The 22,145-nt window shown below is 35.4% G+C and overlaps 3 protein-coding genes across 3 annotated transcripts in view; 2 read left to right on the forward strand and 1 right to left on the reverse strand.

The window, feature by feature from the left end:
• LOC125273266 (protein unc-80 homolog) overlaps positions 1-10,933 on the forward strand; it is a 53,419-nt gene extending 42,486 nt beyond the window's left edge. The window contains 6 exon segments of the mRNA XM_048198472.1: positions 1,559-1,706; positions 1,856-1,912; positions 7,269-7,350; positions 7,423-7,540; positions 9,477-9,679; positions 9,891-10,933. Of these exon segments, the coding sequence (XP_048054429.1) occupies positions 1,559-1,706; positions 1,856-1,912; positions 7,269-7,350; positions 7,423-7,540; positions 9,477-9,679; positions 9,891-10,235 (953 nt within the window). The 3' untranslated portion in view covers positions 10,236-10,933.
• A 3,294-nt stretch (positions 10,934-14,227) lies between these two features.
• On the reverse strand, positions 14,228-17,503 carry si:ch73-193c12.2 (stress response protein NST1). Its single transcript, XM_048200463.1, has 4 exons — positions 17,353-17,503; positions 17,091-17,184; positions 16,921-17,008; positions 14,228-14,816 (listed from the first exon to the last, which is right to left on the reverse strand). Exons 1-4 carry the CDS (start codon positions 17,378-17,380, stop codon positions 14,295-14,297), a joined length of 732 nt encoding a protein of 243 aa, XP_048056420.1. The 5' UTR covers positions 17,381-17,503; the 3' UTR covers positions 14,228-14,294.
• Positions 17,444-22,145, forward strand: psmb3 (proteasome 20S subunit beta 3). The gene is given in 7 exon segments (XM_048198473.1): positions 17,444-17,497; positions 19,882-19,951; positions 19,954-20,065; positions 20,154-20,261; positions 20,598-20,775; positions 20,865-20,959; positions 21,974-22,145. Coding segments are annotated over 7 exon segments (666 nt in total). The 3' UTR covers positions 22,023-22,145.

Below are 22,145 nucleotides of genomic sequence, written 5' to 3' on the forward strand. Positions count from 1 at the left end.
CCATATCTAAGGGACTGAACTATACAGGGCCTTGAAAATGAAGATTTCAAAAGGAAAGTTTATTAAGAATGAGAATCTAGAAGGATATTAAGATATCTTGAATACTTTTAGAGTCACAGGCATGCAAACTTTGGAAAAGGAATATTTATGGCACTCAGACAGGTGTGTTTTATGCAATTGAGTTGAAAAACACAAGATGCATTTCTAGTTTCAACATTATTTGTTCTTCAGATATTCCTCTTTAAAAGTATCATCTGTATGCAAAGTGACCCAGATTTGGTTTTTGAACACTGAAAATGTGACCAATTTACTCATGGAGCCACATTGAGATCTCCATATCTCTGGGATTGAACCATCGAGGGTTTTTAAAATAAAGAAAGTTTAAGAACCAGAATCTAAAAGGATATTAAATATCTTTAATACTTCTCAAATTACAGGCATGCAAACTTGCAGCAAAAAACACTTTTTGCCATTTTTGAACGGTCACCATTGGCATATAATGAAACAAAAATTGCTAAAGTCAACAGATTTCACTAATAGACCTACCAATCTCTGTAAATATCAAATAATGATGCTGCCATCTTTATAAAGTCATTTTTACACCCCTGTAAATTGGCTCCAAATCTCAGGCAGGGCCGGATTGGGACTCATTTTCAGCCCTGGAGTTTCATGCCTTAGACTGGCCCACTTTAATTCACGACTGACTATATTAAAATAATGTAATTAAAACCTAAAAGTATAAAAAGTTCTCTAAAACCTTGTAAATAATTGTATTTTTCAAAAATATCTTCAAATACCCATGATAGGATAGTACAAAAAATGCTAAAATTTGATATAAAGTCATTTTTTTAGATATAATAATAATTTTATAATGTGAACCATTGATTAATTCTCTAGCCATCTAGTGGCTGTAGTTAAAAATTCATGTTATTTTAATTTTAATTTAATCAAGCGTTTGCTTTCCAGTAGATGGCAGTAATCGTCCACTAAACCCAGGCACATTTTTCATGTCTATCACTATGAATGAAATTTAGAAATGTAGATCTTTATTAAAGTGAATTTAGCTATTTTATATAAATGTGTATACTTAAATTATTACAAATTGAGGCAAATAAATAACACAAAATACCATAAATCCTACAAAATTGCACAACTTTACAGTAAAATATTAAAGTAGGCTATTACGTTTGTTTAAAAAAAGTTACATGTTACAAAATCACATTTTACTGTCTGGTTAAGATGAATTGTTGGCCAATGTGTAATAGCATAGCAAGCAACATAACATAAGTGATAGGCCATATTTTATTATTTGCCTACTATTATTACGATATGAGTAAGCTGCATACATGCCTTTATCTTTTGCATGTTTTCCCCTGTTCTTGCGTTATAAACCTCAAGAGGAATCCGTGTTTAAAAAGAATTTTAATCACAAATTCATCATGTCTTATGGATATCAGATATTTTTGTAATGTTTTCGGTTTTGTAATGCCTTCCATTTTAGAAGCACTTTCCAGTGTTATTACTGCTGAATGATCCATATTAACTCTGTCATTTCCAGATGACTCCATCAGCATCCCCAGCGTGGTAAGTGAGCACGAAGCTTTCCTCCCCAGGCTCATTTCCCAGCGGCGTTTCTCCAGTCACGCCACGGACTCGGCCGCCACTCAGCCTGAACCAGGCATGAGCACCATGCTGCCCAGCCACAGGTAAACAAACACCCCACTTCAAAACTAAAGCTGTCTATAACAACCTTATGTATCCAATCTTTCCCTTTAAGAGAGGGCTGATCTACAGCTGGGGGGATGCATGTCTCTCTTATTATTCCCCTAATCTTGTTCCCTGCCCAACTCTACAGTGAACCCAATGTGCTAGATGAATCCCAGGGGCTTCTGGAGGAGGGTAACCTGTCTAGGTACAGTGTCACGGCCCTGTGTGTGCAGTGTCTCACCGTCTGTGTGCCGGGGCTGGGCCTGCCTTCCCTGTTCATCACATCCAACTTGAATTCTCACTAGGATCTCTCTCTCTTTCTCTTCTCATCCTCTCCAAGTCACTGTTTCTTTCTGTCTCTCTCTCTCTCTCTCTTTCTTGGCAAGGGACAGTGATGCCCGTCTACGTATTATCACTCTGTGGTACTCATGTCATCTCCAGTGAGCCTCATGGTGTCATGGTGTCCACTCATGTTTCAGGCTTTTTGCTGCTCAAATTGGAGTTCCTCTTTGGGGGGCCAATCTGTGGGGCTGGGGGAGTTTGGTCTAGCAGGTTAGAAGTAGACGATTAGACATTTAAAAATGTGTTTCTGATCTGCCATCAGATGAATCTCACAAATTTTCAATAGTTCAAATGGGTGGTTACGTCCTGCTCACACTGCTATACCAGCTTCTCTATTCCCCTTTGTTTTTTTGTGGATGACATTGCAGGTTCTAACCTGCGATTCATGTTTTATGATTCGTTCCTGTCCTCAGGCCCGGCTCCACCCAATCAGGAGCTCCGCCCACACTGGCCCCACGCCAAATAACAACCGACTGCAAAATTGGTGCGATGTTCAATTCAGCTCAGGATAACAATCTGCTTGTTATTTAGAAACTAGAAAGCATTCGAAGGTGACCGTTGTCAGCCAGGCTCATTTACAAGCCTAATTTAATCCTTGCCAGTTAAGCATTCAAACGATTTTAAACCCTTAAAGCACAAGAAGACCCAAAAAAGAAATCAATTAGTACCCACGCTCTTTCTGTGCGCACAATAGTGATGCGCGTATCCTCTTTTAAAAATTAGTCATCCAACCTATGATTTTCTCTCATTTAGATATCTGCACACAACCCGCACCCGATCGTCATATTACAGTTTTTTGTAATCATATTTTTTGTAACCCGCAATTGCATCTGCAAATTAGTGTCTGACAAAAAAATGACACTATAAAGCTAATATTTACATCGTGTTAGATAACACTTTTCTCAGAATAATTTCTGTTAAGTTTGTGTACATTTTGTGTATATTGTAGTTAAAACTGTTGCGTTTTTTTTCACGTTTTTATCCAATGTGTTCTATATAATATCCACTAGGAGTTGCTCTAGGCAATTGTTTTTGAAAATGAAAGTAAGAGTGATGCACGATCATTGCGTTTACCATGAAATGAGAGATGCGTCTCACACAGCGAGGAGCGTGCCCTTACCGAACTGAGTTCTCTTTTGCGTCTTATTGCGCTTGAACTGACCAATGCACAAAAAATTACGTCAAAATGCCCATTTTAGTGTTAATTTTGACATCAAATTCTGATTCACGTTTAGTCATAGTCTTTTGACTAAAATGCCACTTAGTTTTAGTCATCTGAATTTTGTTTTAGTCTAGTTTTCTGAATCTACAGTAGATCTAATGCGTTTAGTTAAATTATAATGCATTAATTAAGAATTTCTCCAAAATTTCCAAACTCATTACATACTCCTGGAGAAAACATCTATTAACCTGTTAATATGAGTGATATTAAAATTTGAACACGCAATACAGACACGGATTTAACTGCTCTTAAAATGAAATACACTGCTTTTCAAATTATTATGCAAGTGACATATCAGTAAGATTTCAGTACAATAAACATTCAGATTTTAGTTTTTCTAAGAAAATGTTTGTTTGTTTATTTATCCATGTCTTTTTAGATAACTGGTATCAATCTCAGGCAAAATAATTTGCCAGATCTATGAAAACCCTACTTAGAGGTTGTTCCACATTATTAAGCAAGTCACAGTTCTCATGCAATATGGGGAGGAAGAAAGATCTTTCTGAAGATGAAAAGCATGAAATGGTGCAATGATGTGCAAAAGGCATGAAAACAACTAATATTGTGTGAAACTGAATGGAGATTATCAAATTATCATAAGATTTGTGAGTGATTTAGAGCACAGCAGAACTCGGTCAGATAAAGGCTTATTAATGAAAGTTCCTGTCAAAAAAATTTATTGTATTAAAAGGAGGGCTATAAAAAAGCCAGTGTTGAGCAGCAAACAGGTATTTGAAGCTCCTGGTGTCTCTGGAGTCTCAAGAAGCTCTCATGCAGGCTGGCAGTTGTGCGTAAAGATGCATTTCAGCCACCCTAAACCAAACCTCACAAAGAGAAACATTTACTGTGGGTGTAGAAATACATTTTCAAACAGTTTTATTGCTGTCGTGTTTTTTTTGCAGCATGGGATAGTGCATAGTGCATTGTATTTCAGAAGGCACTATCCTCCTTTTTATACCATAACTGAAAATGACCAGTTATGAACTTCACATATCTTGCAAAAGTCATTTTAATACCTTCAGAGAACCTAAAGGGACCTTCCATCTCACTTCCCAATATTCCAGCCCAAATCATCACCCACCAGCTCCTTGCTGACGTCGCAGTCTTGTTGGAACGTGGTGGCCATTCACCAACCATCCAGAAATCCATCCGTTTAAACCATCCATTGTAGTACAGCATTAGTCAGTGAATAAAACTATTCAAAAATGAGTCTTCATGTATTTCTAAACCCACTGTAAATGTTTCTCTTTGTGAGGTTTGGTTTAGGGTGGCTGAAATGCATCTTTACGCACAACTGCCAGCCTGCATGGAGAGCTTCTTGAGACTCCAGAGACACCAGGAGCTTCAAATACCTGTTTGCTGCTCAACACTGGCTTTTTTATAGCCCTCCTTTTAATACAATAAATTTTTTTGACAGGAACTTTCATTAATAAGCCTTTATCTGACCGAGTTCTGCTGTGCTCTAAATCACTCACAAATCTTATGATAATTTGATAATCTCCATTCAGTTTCACACAATATTAGTTGTTTTCATGCCTTTTGCACATCATTGCACCATTTCATGCTTTTCATCTTCAGAAAGATCTTTCTTCCTCCCCATATTGCATGAGAACTGTGATTTGCTTAATAATGTGGGAACAACCTCTAAGTAGGGTTTCCATAGATCTGGCTAATTATTTTGTCTGAGATTGATACCAGTTATCTAAAAAGACATGGATAAATAAACAAACAAACATTTTCTTAGAAAAACTAAAATCCGAATGTTTATTGTACTGAAATCTTACTGATATGTCACTTGCATAATAATTTGGAACGCGTGTAAAACCACTTCTCCTTATGAAGAACACATGGTCTTCTTTTCAATAAATAATGTATGCATTCTTTATGATTTTACTTGCATAGACTAAATTATTCTTTCAAACAGACATATTTATTTGTATAAATTAAATATAATCCTTATTAAAGCTATGAAAGAGCAGTGAATGCTTTTCTCTTTGTCTTTTGTTGTTTGATTAATATTAAGGGCACAGACGGCAGTAGGTTTATTAGGCTACTGTCACTTTAAGACCGAATATGCGGATCCAATACACTGATACACATCCGATATTCTCTGTTTATGTTTTCTTAAGACATAACCGACTGTGTTTACGTGAATACTTTCCAAAACGGACATTTTGACAATGTTGTGTGTGTTTTTCCATTCTGGCACGAAAAGACATGAAAGAGAACTCAATTCAGTACTCGAACGCTGACGTCTGAGAGGCGGCTTTCGCTTCGGGTGTGTGTGCACAGAAAACCGCACCGAATAGAGCTCTTTTTTTTGACTTTTTCAGATTTATATGTCTGCTCTTCTCTTTCTCCCAGACATTTACATTTTTGAACGTTTCTTTATGCAACAAGTGTATGCCAATTTATGTCCCGGTGGTCGTTCAGCGCATCTTCAGCGCATCTACAGCGCAGGACATCATTCTGACTGGATCTCTTCCCAAATCATCCCCTCAATAACATTTTCATCTCGTTTTTATTTGTTGACAAAAATGTAAACCAAATCATAGTTTTTGTCATTCAAAGCAGGTTTTTATTTAGTTATCGTCTCGTTTTTGTCTGCGAAATATGTTATTGATAAATTATTCGTCAACAAAATTAACACTGGCCCATTTTGGCGAGTTAAAATAAAAAGTTTTAATGAATGTAAATAGTTGAAGTGTTAGATCCATGTTTATGGTCTTAAAGTGACAGCAGCTTAATATACTCTACCTGCTGCTGCCTTGTGTCATTAATGTTAACTAAAGAACAAAACAAAATTAAAAAAAAAAAAACTTGGCTGAATAACTTTCTTAGCTTTAATAGGATTAAACTATATTTAATTTACCCTAGTAAAATAAACTATACCAAAAAGTATACTTCAAATAATATTTATTTTCACATCACTTAAGACTTACCAATATAAAATTATAATTAAACTTTATTTGCACAATGCACATTTCTTAATATTATGCCTAAATGCGTTTTAATATCACTATTAATAAGGATTATATGATCTCTAATGTATCTCTAATAGCAGTCTTTTAAATGCAAGATATTTAAAGTATACTCGCAATAGTTCCACTTTAACACAATCAGATATACTTCAGTATATCTTTAGTTGGATCTCAGCACAACTTTTGCACAATTAAAGTGCATCAAGTACTTCAAGTACACAGATAATATACCAAAAGTACAATTGCAGGGTATTTTTTATTTAGCACATAAATATGTAAATGTATTTGTAGTATACTTAGCATAAAATAAATGCATTTTGAAAATATTTTAATATATATATGTATACATTAGTCTTTCGTACTTGAATACTGCTAGACCAACCTGAAATCTACTTATTTCGTATTTTCAATTCGATTCACATTTATTTGCATAGCACTTTTCACAAAAAGTATCGTTTCGAAGCAGCTTTACAGAAAGGTGACTGTCAAGGTAATGTCTATATGGCAGAATATACAGTTATCATGCTGATTAAGCAGAAACATTTGTAAGCACACATTTCATTTGTATCTTTGTATTTATTTGTGCTTGTAATTTGTTCACTTGTTCTTATTTTATTACTAACAGTATTTTTGTCTTTATTTAACATTATTTATTAAAATACTATTTTTTTGTTGTTGTTTTTGTTTTTTTCTTGGCCCCATGTGTTAATATAGAGAGCCCTGCCCCTTTTGTTATAAAATAAAGTTACAAAATCTGTTATGGGGGGAAACATTTTTACTAAATCAGTAAAATAATGTTAAAACTCCGGCCCACGTTACCTCTCAAAGCTGGAGCCGGGCCTGCCTGTCCCTGTGTTTGATTGGTGGAGGGCTGTGGACTGATGGGGATTTGTGGAAGGGACACATTTCCTCTTAACTCTCCCATTTATTCGGAGGATTTAACAGGGATTGTGTTCAGATCTCCAAGCGGTTCAGTCTCATCGGCTCTGTTTGTGTGTCTTTCCTTCGGGCTGCAGGGTTGCCAGTGTGCAGAGTGAACCCGGACAGCAGAATCTGCTCATTCAGCCTCCTCTCGGTCGTAAGAGAGGACTTAGACAGGTGAGCTTTCAGTCTTATTTATTACGGTCTTCATTTTTGCATTCGGTGTCATTGAGGTGCTGTGTCTTATAGCTGCGGCGACCCCTGCTGTCCATCCAGAGGGTGCAGGACGAGTCCCGCGGGCGTCAGGGAGCCAGACTCTCAACGACCCGCAGGAGCATTCAGCCTAAGAATAAACCACTCGACAGGGGTACGGTCTGCTTGTGTGACTACATGAAAAATGAAATGAACACCAATGATGCACAACATTTAACTTTTGGCATATTTAACATTGTAAAGCCTGATATATGAAATAACAATCATCTAGTCTAATGGAAAAAAAATACGCTGCCCTCCAAAAGTTTGGAAACACCCCTGGTAAAGTGTGGTTTTGGACGATATCAGCATAAATCCTTATAATTTTTTGATGCAAATACATTACAGTAACTTGACATTATCATTGAAGACCAGCAATAATAATTTTCATTTTGATTACATAATAATGGCAATATATACATGTCAAAGTCAGACATGCCCCTTTGCCAGCTGTGATGCTGGTTACTGGTTAAACTTGGACCAGGTTTGTAAAAGATGTTTGGGTCAGCACACCTTAATAGCTTCAACAATTGATTGCCAATTAAGTTTAGAATACAATGAACCAATCAGAACCCAGTTTAGGTCAGATAGCTGCTAATGCTGGATATTTTGAGGAAGTTTTTTCTATGTATAAACTGTTTATGTAATAAAATATGTTTTCGTAGTTTGTGTTGTCCCTTATCAGTGCAAAATTATTACAAATTAAAAAGGATTCATGCCAATATTGTCCAAAACCCCACTTTTCTAGGGTGTTTCCAAACTTTTGGAGGGCAGCGTATATATAGCATGTATAATAATGTATAAAAATGACATTATTATGAATAATAATAAAAATACATATCAGTTCCCACTGTATGTATGTGTATATATATATATATATATATATATATATATATATATATATATATACACTACCGCTCAAAAGTTTGGTAAGATTTTTAATGTTTTTAAAAGAAGTTTTGTCTGCTCACCAAGGCTTCATTTATTTAATTAAAAAAACAGTAATATTGTGAAATATTATTACAATTTAAAATAACTGTGTACTATTTAAATATATTTTACAAAGTAATTTATTCCTGTGATGCAAAGCTGAATTTTCAGCATCGTTACTCCAGTCTTCAGTGTCACATGATCCTTCAGAAATCATTCTAATATGCTGATTTGCTGCTCAATAAACATTTATGATTATTTTCAATGTTGAAAACAGTTGTGTACTTTTTTTTTCAGGATTCCTTGATGAATAGAAAGTTCAAAAGAACAGCATTTATCTGAAATACAAAGCTTCTGTAGCATTATACACTACCGTTCAAAAGTTTGGGGTCAGTAAGAATTTTTATTTTTATTTTTTTGAAAAGAAATTAAAGAAATGAATACTTTTATTCAGCAAGGATGCATTAAATCAATCAAAAGTGGCAGTAAAGACATTTATAATGTTACAAAAGATTAGATTTCAGATAAACACTGTTCTTTTGAACTTTCTAATCATCAAATAATCCTGAAAAAAAAAATATTGTACACAAATATTTTGTACATCTGTACACAATAAATGTTTCTTGAGGAACTAATCATCATATTAGAATGATTTCTGAAGGATCATGTGACACTGAAGACTGGAGTAACGATGCTGAAAATTCAGCTTTGATCACAAGAATAAATTACATTTTAAAATATTTTGAAATAGAAAACAGTCATTTTAAATTGTAATAATATTTCACAATATTACTGTTTTTACTGTATTTTTAATTAAATAAATGCAGCCTTGGTGAGCAGACGAAACTTTTTAAAAACATTAAAAATCTTACCGATCCCAAACTTTTGAGCGGTTGTGTGTGTGTGTGTGTATGTGTGTGTATGTATGTATGTATGTATGTATGTATATATATTAATATTATTTATTTATTTATTTATTTATTTATATATATATATATTTTTTTTTTTGAAAAAGCATTGGTCAAATTAATGATGACGAGGCCTTAGAAAGCCATGTATCAAATTTTATATATATATGAGGCTCAGATAATCTAATGAATCTCTCTCTTTTTTTTCTTAAGCACATGGTGACCAAAAAAGGTCTGTCACTTTCACTGAGACCCAGCAGGAAGCAGCGGGCAGATCTCCTACTGCCACTCCCAGCCCCAGCAGCGGCCCAGCAGGGGTCACAGAGGTCGGCAGGATGAGCCATGCTGCCGGAGGACACTCTCCTTCCTCATCACCCAGCATCAAAACTGCCCCGCACAAACAGGCATTGCCACAGGTCTGATCACAGTGTTCAAATGAAAGCTTGCAGAGTTGTATTAAAATTATACTTGTGTGTATCGAGTGGAGACCAGGGTCGGAAATTAACAGGGGCATGCAGTATAAAATGTCCCCCAATTCAAAAACTGCATCTGCACAATTACATAAAATCTGTCGCTATTGAAAATGATTCGACGGCTCACACTCCACCTGCTCTGTTTTGACTGTAGGGCTCTCAGAGTGAGAATAAAGACAGGAAAGATCAGGCGAGTGTCAGAAGCAGTCTGTCTCCCACCCCTTCTGCCGCCTCCAGCTCCACTTCCAGAGCCTGCTCCCCTCTTCCTCCTCCCCTCCCTGTCCTGAGCACTCCGTCCCGGCCCAACCCATCCCAGATCAGAGAAAGTCCAGAGGATGAGGAGACATCTGGGCTTCTGCAAAACACCGACACCTCCCAGAGTCCAGAAGAGGACCGCGGCACAGAGAACCCACTGCTGACCTCGCTGCTCACACCCCATGCCCTCTCTCCGCTCCCCCTGTCCCCTGTCGACCTGGATCTGGACGAGTCTCACGTCTGAGAATGTCCGGCTTCAGGATGTAACGGTGCAAAACTGTGAAAAGAAGACATTTTGAAGAATGTCGGTAGCCAAACAGTTGATGGACCCCATTGACTTCCATATGTTTGACATTCTTCAAAATGACTTCTTTTGTGTTCAGCAGAAGAAAGAAACTCGTACAGGTTTGGGACAAGTAAATCATTTTTGGGTATATCTATCCCTTTAATTCTACCTGATTAACCTGTGTCGTACCATTCAGTCTTTATTGAGATCATTTTAATTTAAGTATTCTGTGAAAATCATACATTAGCTACAGGAACTCATGTAATTTATATAGATGTATTCTAAATATTTGTCTCTTAAAGTATTTATTCAGAGGATTATATAAAAATTAGATATGTAGAATAAATATTATAAATGCTTTATTTTCAGGGGAAAAAACAATGCCAAGTTTGTTGCCAAATATTTGTTTGCTAAGAAATACTCACATAGACACAAGGAAATAAGTCATTAAATATTTAAATAATATAAATATATTTAAATAGAAACATTCAAAGCATCTGATTATGTGTTTAATTTCAGCCTAATTCAACTTTGGTTACACTTTATTTTAAGGTGACATTGTTACTCAAATACGTACTGAGTAATATTAACTAACTACTGTAATTACTATAGAGTTACGGTTAGTTATTTATGCATAATTTACAGTTATTACTACACCCTAAAAAATGCTGGGTTAAAAACAACCCAAGTTGGGTTGAAAATGGACAAACCCAGCGATTGGGTTGTTTTAACCCAGCAGTTGGGTTAAATGTTTGCCCAACCTGCGGGATAGTTTTATTTAACTCAACTATTGTTTAAAAATGACTATATGTCTGGCTTAAAATGAACCCAAAATTTGTTGGAAATTAAAAATCAGACACATAATTACTAGAGGAAACAATAATCATAATAATTAATATTTTTGATTCATTTTAAGCAAGCAATACAGTCATTTTTAAACAATAGTTGAGTTAAATAAAACTATCCCGCAGGTTGGGCAAACATTTAACCCAACTGCTGGGTTAAAACAAGCCAGTCGCTGGGTTTGTCCATTTTCAACCCAGCATTTTCGCTTTTTTAGTGTATAGTAAGTATGTTGAAATAAAGTGTTACCTCAACTTTTGCTTAATCTGACTCTAAAATACAGTATAACCTTTTTTCAGATACCTCACATATGATTCTTCACCACATTCGGTGTTAAAATAGCAACTTAATTAACTGAATGTTTCACACTCTTGTGTTCAGAATGTAAAAGCTCATTTTGTTCTGTGTGCTGCTTTGTGGGTATATTGTTTTTTCGTCTGTTGCTATCTGTTGGATTTGTTCAATAATAAATTTTTTAATCATGATGTTGGTTTGTTGTCTTGTTGGTTTAGTATAATTACTAAATTAATTCTATTTGTTGTATTTGTGAAAGAGTAATACTGACTTCTTATAATTATTTGTCCTGAAGTCAATAATTTTATCCCTTAAAACTCATCTTTAATCACCAAAATTACGTATTTAAACGTTTTTTATCCTATGAAAAATTTTCTTCATGCCTTAAAATAGCTTGAATGTAACTCTACACCCTTTCCTCATAAAATATGCGGATAAATGAATATGCAAATTAGCCCCGCCTCCACTCACTCGCACAAGCTCAGAGATCCACTCGGTCAACTTACTGAGGTAAACGCTGTACAATGGTATCGCTCTTTACAACATCAGACACATAACGGTAATTAATATAGGCTAATTAGTATTTTGCTTGACTATGTTATCAAACAAATAATAATGTGTTGCTATTTGCCACTTGTTTGCCACCTGATGTCACCTGTTGGAGTTTGGGTTCCTTGCCGCTGTCACCTTTGGCTTGCTTAGTTGGGGACACTTGACATTTGACTTGACATTTGATATTCAACAGTATTCTTGACATTTATTCAACAGTGCTTTGATCTGCCAGCATTGACACTATTCTTGAAGAGTTGCTGTGCAGCAAAAATGATTTAATGGTTATCAATGTAAAGCTGCTTTGACACAATCTGCATTGTAAAAAGCGCTATATAAATAAAGGTGACTTGACTTGTTGCTAATGTTACACAAACCATGTTCCTGTTTGCCATCTGTGTCACACAGCTGTCTTCTAACAATCAGCATCCTCACTATATCAGCATATAGTTCATCATAAATCATACACCTGCCATATTGCTAAATCTACATGATTTTTCATATCAACAGAAAAATATATGGAAGGCCAAAAGGGCCAAAACGTGTGAAACTGACTTCTTAACACGCAAATGATGTCTTAATGCGTAATTATATGTAATTACGTGTTAAGACGTCAGTTTCACACGTTTTGACCCTTTTGGCCTTCCATAAAAATATACCGGGATAACCTGGCTTCTCTCGAGACTTCCCTGCTCGCTGTTAATGATATGCTAAAACCCGCCCTCACATTGACGTGATTGGTTACAAGGTAGTTCATGACGTAACAGACACCAGCGATTTCAGCCGTTTTTTTTTTTTATCACTGCAGGTTTAAAGAGAAAATACTCATCAATGGTGTTGACTTATGAATTCGCACATGGTTCATCTTAAAGGTGCCCTAGAATTAAATATTGAATTTATATTGGCATAGTTGAATAACAAGAGTTCAGTACATGGAAAAGACATACAGTGAGTTCTCAAACTCCATTGTTTCCTCCTCCTTATATAAATCTAATTTGTTTAAAAGACCTCCGAAGAACAGGCGAATCTCAACATAACACTGACTGTTACGTAACAGTCGGGATCATTAATATGTATGACCCCAATATTTGCATATGCCAGCCCATGATCAAGGCCATTAGACAATGGCAAGAACGTCTGGATCTGTGCACAGCTGAATCATCAGACTAGGTAAGCAAGCAAAAACAATAGCGAAAAATGGCAGATGGAGCAATAATAACTGACATGATCCATGATATCATGATATTTTTAGTGATATTTGTAAATTGTCTTTCTAAATGTTTCGTTAGCATGTTGCTAATGTACTGTTAAATGTGGTTAAAGTTACCATCGTTTCTTACTGTATTCACGGAGACAAGAGCCATCGCTATTTTCATTTTTAAACACTTGCAGTCTGTATAATTCATAAACACAACTTCATTCTTTATAAATCTCTCCAACAGTGTGTAATGTTAGCTTTAGCCACAGCAGCATAGCCTCAAACTCATTCAGAATCAAATGTAAACATCCAAATAAATACTATACTTACAGGATCCGATGTATGCAAGCAGCATGCATGACGAACATCTTGTAAAGATCCATTTTAAGGGTTATAATAGCTGTGTAAACTGTGTTTATGCTGTTCAAGGCAAGCGCGAGCTCCGGGGGAGGGAGAGCGGGAGATTTAAAGGGGCCGCAACCTATATATCGGTGCATAGTTAATGATGCCCCAAAATAGGCAGTTAAAAAAATGAATTAAAAAAAATCTATGGGGTATTTTGAGCTGAAACTTCACAGACACATTCAGGGGACACCTTAGACTTATATTACATCTTTTAAAAAGAAGTTCTAGGGCACCTTTAAAGCATATTAAAACTAGGGCTGCACGATTAATCGCATGCTATTCTCACGCGCATTTCGTCAGTAAAGCCGGTTCCCTGATTACCGCTAAATCGCCATCACCTGCTTTCAAATGAAGCGGCATTTAATAGACAGAGCCGTAGGTCACTGAAAAGCCACGCAATATCGCGTTCATATCGCAGATGAATCGCCTGCGATAATGAACGCGATATTGCGTGGCTTGTCCGTGAACTACGGCTCCGTCTATTAAAAGGCGCTCCGTTTAAAAAACAGGTGATGGCGATTTTGCGGTAATCAGGGAACCGGCTTTACTGACGAAATGCGAGTGAGAATAGCATGCGATTAATCGTGCAGCCCTAATTAAAACACCACATAGACATATAAACAACATTAAACACTTTAATTCAAAAGAACTAGACATGTGATGGTAATGCAAAACAATTTATTAGCAGAAAATAGTCAAATCTTGGAATGTAACTGTCAGTAAGAGTTTCACTTGTTGGCCAGAAATGTCTCGAGGAGTTTAAAGAGTCTTTCTTCTCTGGCAGCAGCTTCTCTTTCTCTCCTCTCCTCTCTTTCTCTGTACTCCCTTTCCTGTCGTTCTTCTCTAGCCAGCATCTCTTTCTCCCACCGCTCCTCTCTCGCAAACATCTCCCGTTCCCTCCTCTCCTCCCTCTCCAGCGCCTGTCTCTCTCTCCTCTCTTCTCTCTCTGCGGCCCGTCGGTCTCTCTCTTCTTCTCGGGCGGCAGCGCGTCTGTCTCTCTCGTCCTCTCTCTCCGCCGCTTGTCTCTCTCGTTCCTCCTGCCGCCTCTCCATCTCACGCAGCGCTATCAACCAATCCTCTTCCTTTCTCTGCTTGATAGGAGGAGCGTCCTGAGCAAATGAGGTCACGTGGTCCGGCTTGATGAAATGGTTGAGGGGGATCTCGCTGCTCAGCGCGCCATCCATGATGGCGTACCACTTCCAGGTCGCGATTGCTGTGTCTCCTCCCGCCATATTGAGGCTTTTGAGGTCCTGCAGTAAATAATACCAATCATTAGAAATGTATTCATGTGGGTTTCATTTTGATTTGAGAACCTTAATGAGTCCTTCGTGGACAAATTTGCACACAAATGTCACAGGTGTGATCCCATTTTTTTAAAAATAAATTAGAGATACACCGATATATCGGCCAATAAAAGCAAATTTTCACACTATCGGTCGATATATCCTGTCGATCAAAAGAGAGCAGGAAAATGCACTGCATTTGTGCTTTATGTAAAGAAAATGCTAAGAAACCAGTTTGATGTTCAACATTAATAGTAATTATATGAATTAATAACATTCAGAAAGAAATATTAATTTAATCTTCAGAATTTAGTTAATGCATGGTAATATTAATTTGAGTAATGTGTTTGTTTATAACTGATACCAGTTACTCTGAAACAAGTTGATGAAATGGAGAGAATAAAGTTCTTTCAAAATATAATAATTAAAAATATAATGGTTAATTATTAATTATAATGAAATGATCATTAATTTAAAAGAATGTATAAAAGGCAGAACCCCCAAAATATCGGCATCGGCAGATATCACTCTGAAGAATCGGCTATCGGTGGAGAAATTTAGTATCGGTGCATCTCTAGAATAAATGTCATAACACTATCTTTAATAAAATAAAAACACTCAATTTATGCATTTCTTTTGTGATGTTTTTTTTTTTTTTTTTTGGTATTTTTGAATTTATTTACCTCTAAAATTACCAAATTTTTCATGTAAAATATACTTATTTTTATGTTATGTTTAATTTTTTTTAACTTCAGTAAAAGTATTAATCCATTTCATCAGATTAAAGTCATTAAATTACAAGAAAAAAGTCATTAAATTATGAGAACAAATTTGTTCTCGTAATTTAACGACTTTTTTCTCATAATTTAATGACTTTATTCTCAACATTTTATCTTGACCTTTTTTCTCGAAATTTAACTTTTTTTCTCATAATTTAACGAATTTGTTCTCATAATCTAACAACTTTTTTCTCATAATTTAATGACTTTATTCTCAACATTTTATCTCGACTTTTTTTCTCGAAATTTAACGACTTTTTTCTCGTAATTTAACGAGTTTATTCTCAACATTTTATCTCGACTTTTTTCTCGAAATTTAACGAGTTTATTCTCAACATTTTTTTTTTCGAATTTTTTCTCAAAATGTAACTAGTTTTTTCTTGAAATTTAACAAGTTTTTTCTCGTAATTTAACGAGTTTATTCTCAACATTTTATTTCGACATTTTTCTCGAAATTTAACGAGTTTATTCTCAACATTTTTTTTTCGAATTTTTTCTCAAAATGTAACTAGTTTTTTCTCGAAATTTAACAAGTTTAATCTCGAGATGGTTTTATTTTTTTATTATTGCTTGGCCCTAATCCTCTACCGCATGAATGAGAGTTTGCACATTATTTAAAAAAAAATTAAATAATTGATGTTTAATTTTATTTATTTATTTATTTATTTTTTACATATTTTATTATTTTTGCAATTATCATAGTTTTTTTTATAAATAAATGAATAACTAGGGGGACTTGCAGCACATGACATTTTACAATCAAAATTGACCAACTTTACCTTCTCTGGTGTCCCCAGAATCTCAAAATACCCCACAGATCATTTATTATAGCTTGTCAAATTTGCCCCTATTTAGGTGTGAGCAAAAACATGCCAGTTTTTGTGTGTGTCCCTTTAAATGCAAATGAGCTGCTGCTCCCGCCCCCTTTCCAGAAGAGGGCGGAGCTTTAACAGCTCAACAACAACAAAGCTGGAGAATCTCACGCAGCCAAAATGACAAGTTTGCATGTTGGTTGCACCTGATGACTTTGATTTGGCAAATATTATTTTATATTAATAAGCAATGATTTAAGCATTTTAAAAAAATATATATATTTTCTTTTCAACAATTTTTAAGTTTTTTTCTTCATCGTAACATAAAGATAGTTGTACCCTGACATCTCTGACTTCACATCTCTTAAATAAATGAATAGATCCCAGATAAAAATGTCAAGTCACTACCTTTAAGCAATGTAATTTATTAATATTTCTTCTGCAGAATTGCAAAGGAGCAAAATTAAAGCAATACATCACCTTATACTTCTGTTTGAGATTCTCCCACTTCTTTCGCACCCATGCAGGAGTCACTTTCCCTTCCAGCTGTTTCTCTTTCACATACAGCCTGTAGATCAACACCATCATCATCATCATCATCATCATCAGTAATGCAGATGAAGGCAGATTAACACTCAGGTGTTACTCACTCGAAGGCTTTAATAGCTGCATTTCTTCTGCCTGTAAACAGTCTGTTGTTGCTGACTCTCCACACAATTAGATCTGCCGTGTTGGCATCAGTCCCTAAATCACAGAAACGACTGATAAAGATATTGTCACCACTATTTGACAAGGGAATTAATCACATGCATTGACAATTTCACGATATCCGCATGTTGTTATTGTTAAAAAGTAAATAAATCATGCTAATCATAAACCGATTCATTCTGACATTAAAAACGTGTTACTTGCATTTAAAGACTCCTTCTTCCGAGCCCATTTTATTATTTTGTTTTGTTTAGCATTGCTTTCTTCTGCTGTTCTTTCTCTCCTGTGAGTGAGAATGAAGTACGGCATTACCGCCCCCTATGGTGAGGAGTACAACACGATTGTTTTAGTCGGTTGTTGTTGTCTGTGACTGATTTAAAATGAATCACAGTTCAAAAAAACTATATAATGTATTAAAGATTCGGGAATTGTTTTTTTAATTCTTTAATTTCGTGTAATGAGACAGCTGAGGGTTTTGTCCAGCAGGGGCGGTGTCGGGGTCGCGCCTGCAGGAAGTGACGCGCGCAGCAGGAACAGCTAGCAGTTCGACAGAAAGTGTGTAGTCACCGTGTGTGACCCGCTCTGCAGCTTTATTCTCAACATTAACATTATAAAATCATCTAAATAATTCTTCTTATCAGTGTCTGCGTGTACATCTGTCATCATGGTAAGTGAACACGTGTGAATAATCAGCGCGTTTGTGGATTATGATCTGTTTATTAGCACTGTAGCTCATTTGCACTCTCATCTTTACACATTTGCTCGTTTTAAAAACATTTATCATAACCTGCGAACTAAAAAACTTTCTTCTAAGTATTTTTGTGTATTTATAAGCACCCCGCGCGCACAATAAGCTTTAGTTATGTTGAGAGAGTGTTATTATGATGAATTATTTGCCTGGTCATGTTTAAAACGAAACTAACAGTGTATGAATGCGGGATTAATCAAGCACAGGCGTGCAATAATTTTCATAATTGTATCGGTATGAGAAGGGGAATTGACTTTTCTTGATCAAGTGAATGATCCTTTATAAGCGTTTCAGATGTAGAGTTATAATATGCTTTCATTCAGCGTACAAAATTATGACAGTTTGGTATTTTATTCTATATAATAACTTTATTTTTTTTGTCCAAAGGCCTTAATAATAATAATAAATAAAGATATGACATCCAAAGTATGTGAGGTAGTACAACTAGAACTTTATTGAATCCAATAGGTTTTAATTATATTTTTCTACATATAAATGTATTGAAGTGTCAAAATGACATTCAGTTTAACCGTCTAAAGGCCAATACAGCCATTTAATTTGTGATTTAAAATATATTAAAATGTAATAAATGTGTATTTTTTTTATTCTGGCATGATTTTATAACATCATATATCAACATAGTGCAAAATGGTATTAAAATTATGTGTAGAAATCGTTGCTTTGTATGAGAAATTATGTCCAGAAAAATGAATTTCATTGATGTCATTTGGCGTAACCAATATAAAGAGACCGTTTTAAATCAGGTCATGCGGTCAGTATCATGTGACATCATTCAGACACCTGGACCACATGGTCGTGAAACAAAGTAACTAACTCTCTTTTAACTATTTGAAAAATTCATGTTTTCACTTGTTCATACGCATGTCCCGAAACATCAGGTCATTCGGTGCAACTGCTATAAAACATGGAAAATGTTGTAATATTTTAAAAACTTGCACTAAATATAAAATTGTCCTTTTTGCTAGATATCAGCCTGTTAGCATCGTTTGAAAATATTGTGATTCGGTAAAACCGAAATTTAGGTTAAACCGAATGACTTTTTGGTGACAAATTTTATCCATCTTGTAAAAAATGACAAAAGCAGTGTTAAATGATTATAAAAACCACATAATCTCATTGTTAACACTTAATACAACTTCAAAATTAATTATACAATATCTCCGTTATGTTTTTTACACTTTTAAAAACCTTATGCGTCAATGACCCAAATAAAAAGCAGTTTCTTAAAGTCGCCCTGTAGTGAAAATCAAGTTTTTAATGTTGTTTATGTCTATATGGTGTTTTTAATATGCTTTAAGACAAATCATTTTCAAATTCATATGTAAACACCATTGCTGAGTATTTTCTCCTTAAAACTGCAGTGAAAAAAAAAATGCATTTGAAATCGCTGGTGTTTCTTACATCATAAACTACCTTGTAACCAATCACATCAATGTGTGGGCGGGCTTTAGCATATCATTAACTATAACTGATCTGAAGCAGGGGAGTCTCAAGAGAGAAGTCAGGTTTATTTTTCTGTTGATATGAAAAATCAGGTAGATTTAGCAATATAGCAGGTGTATGATGTATATTACGATCTTATATACTGAAATAGTGAGGATTATCATTAGAAGGCAGCTGTGTGACTCTGACATGGCAAACAGGAACATATAACATTTGCAACACATTATTAGCGGTTTAAAAACAGAATCAAGCAAAAGAATAATCATATTAATTAACGTTAAGTGTCTGATGTTGTAAAGAGCGATACCATTGCGCAGCATTTACCTCAGTAAGTTGACCGAGTGGATCTCTGAGCTGGCGTGAGTGAGTGGAGGCGGGGCTAATTAGCATATTCATAGATCAGTGTGTACTAAATGACGCAAGGATGTAGAGTTACATTCACAGGAAAACTTTAAATATGTAATTTTGGTGAGTTTTAAGCTGGGATGAAATCTGACACAGTCTTGTTGTCTTCTGCCTAGTCTATTATGTCATATAATGGAGGTGCCGTCATGGCGATGCGGGGAAAGGACTGTGTGGCGATAGCAGCAGACCGAGGTTTGGCGTCCAGGCTCAGCTGGTTACCACCGACTTCCAGAAATTATTCCCCATGGGAGATCGACTCTTCATCGGGCTGGCAGGTCTTGCCACAGATGTACAGACAGTGTAAGAATACAATATTATAATCTTAATATTTTTAACAGCACTTGTCACTTTACCTTATACATAATATAACCTTCTCCTTTTACTCTAGATCTCAAAGGCTGAAGTTCCGCTTGAACTTGTATGAGCTGAAGGAGGGTCGTCAGATCAAGCCGAAGACCTTCATGAGCATGGTGTCCAATCTTCTGTATGAGAGGAGGTACATAATGCACTTCTTTTCTCACTACTTCCTGTTAATTTGCACCAAATACCCCCAGGAATCTATTGTATGATGTTTATTAAGTGCACAAACAGCATGCTTGAAATCTATAATGAATGCCTATGTATTGCATAATACATCAAACTGGAAACGGATGCAAAAAACATACCTAATATAAGCAGGATTTAAAAATACAACCCATTAAAAGTCATTTGAACCAATGGGATCACTCGGGGTCCTAAAGGAGACCCGATTCCTGGCGTTCTCAGTGCCATCAAAATAAAAGTCCCATTTACTCACAGCTGGTATGTGTAACCTCTCATGTCCCGGTCTCAGGTTTGGGCCGTACTACATTGAGCCTGTGATTGCTGGTCTGGACCCAAAGACCTTTGAACCCTTCATCTGCTCCCTTGATCTTATTGGATGCCCAATGGTAACAGAAGACTTTGTCGTGAGCGGCACTTGCTCAGAGCAGATGTACGGCATGTGTGAGTCGCTATGGGAACCTGACATGGTAAGTGGACGTCTACATTACTGTATTGGACATGAAGGCTGATTCCTGATAGTTTCCTCATAGGCTATGCTGTTGATTGTGTTCTCTAGAAACCAGACGATCTGTTCGAGACCATCTCACAGGCCATGCTGAACGCTGTTGACAGAGACGCCGTGTCTGGAATGGGAGTCGTCGTTCATGTCATGTAAGCGTTTCATCAAATGACAATCATTAACTTAATAATCTGCACATTTTTACTGAACTCAAAACAGCTTTTAATGTCTTTATTCACTGTATACACTGGGATGTTTAATGCTTTTGAAAGTCTCTTCTGCTGCTATTTTTGATCAAAAATACAGTAAAAATTGTGAAATATTTTTCCAATGAAAGAGAGCTGTTTTTTATGTGAATATAAAGTAAAATGTAATTTATTCCTGTGATCAAAGCTGAATTTTCAGCATCATTACTCCAGTCTTCAGTGTCACATGATCCTTCAGAAATCATTCTAATATGATGATTTGATGATCAAGAAACATTTATGGTTATTATCAATGTTGAAAACAGTTTGATGCTTCATATTTTAATAGAAACTTTTTTAAGTATATTCAACATTCTTGAATTTTTTTATCCAACAAGGATTCATTATTTTAATGACAGAAGAAATTTAGAAATATATACAATATACATATTTATGATGCAAAAGACTTATTTCAAATAAATGCTGTTCTTTTGAACTCACTATTCATCAAAGAATTATGAAAAAAATTATCAGTTTCCACTAAAATATTAAGGAACAAAAAAAAAAGTTTTCAACTTTGATAATAAGATCCAATAGTAATAATTGAGCACTAAATCATTATATTAGAATGATTTCTGAAGGATCATGTGACACTGAAGACTGGAGTAATGATGCTGAAAATTCAGCTTTGATCACAGGAATAAATTACACTTTACTATATATTTATATATTCACATAGAATTTTTTTTTTAATGTAATAATATTTCACAATATTACTGTGTTTTTGATCAAATAAGAGACTTCTTTCCAAAACATTAAATGCATTAATTGACAAAACATTGATTAATCCAAATGTAATTAATTTTGTTTGACGTCTTGAACTGAATATAGTAATGCATGGTCCAGATTCAGACTATGAAGTTTCTTATTTTGACATTTCTGTAATCCGTTGAGTTGATGGTGTATGTGTTTATTTCACAGTGAGAAGGATAAGATAACCACACGCACCCTGAAGGCCAGGATGGACTAGAGAAAACTGCTGCTGTTTCCTCTCCTACAACCCCATTTGTTTTTTTTGTACTGAAATAGAATTTGCCTCGTTCCACTTGTCATCATTAAGATTGAATTGTTCAATAAAACTTTCTGATATTTA

Source organism: Megalobrama amblycephala, linkage group LG8 (genome assembly GCF_018812025.1).
Source record: "Megalobrama amblycephala isolate DHTTF-2021 linkage group LG8, ASM1881202v1, whole genome shotgun sequence".
Lineage (NCBI taxonomy): Eukaryota > Metazoa > Chordata > Actinopteri > Cypriniformes > Xenocyprididae > Megalobrama > Megalobrama amblycephala.

Bases quoted from the DNA above. Each gene is read 5' to 3' on its own strand.
- si:ch73-193c12.2 (XM_048200463.1), bottom strand. From the start codon at position 17,380: ATGGGCTCGGAAGAAGGAGTCTTTAAAT. The intron at 17,185-17,352 runs GCAAGTAACACG...TCTGTGATTTAG, and splicing joins GGAAGAAGGAGTCTTTAAAT to GGACTGATGCCAACACGGCA. The intron at 17,009-17,090 runs GTGAGTAACACC...GTTGATCTACAG, and splicing joins GCAGCTATTAAAGCCTTCGA to GCTGTATGTGAAAGAGAAAC.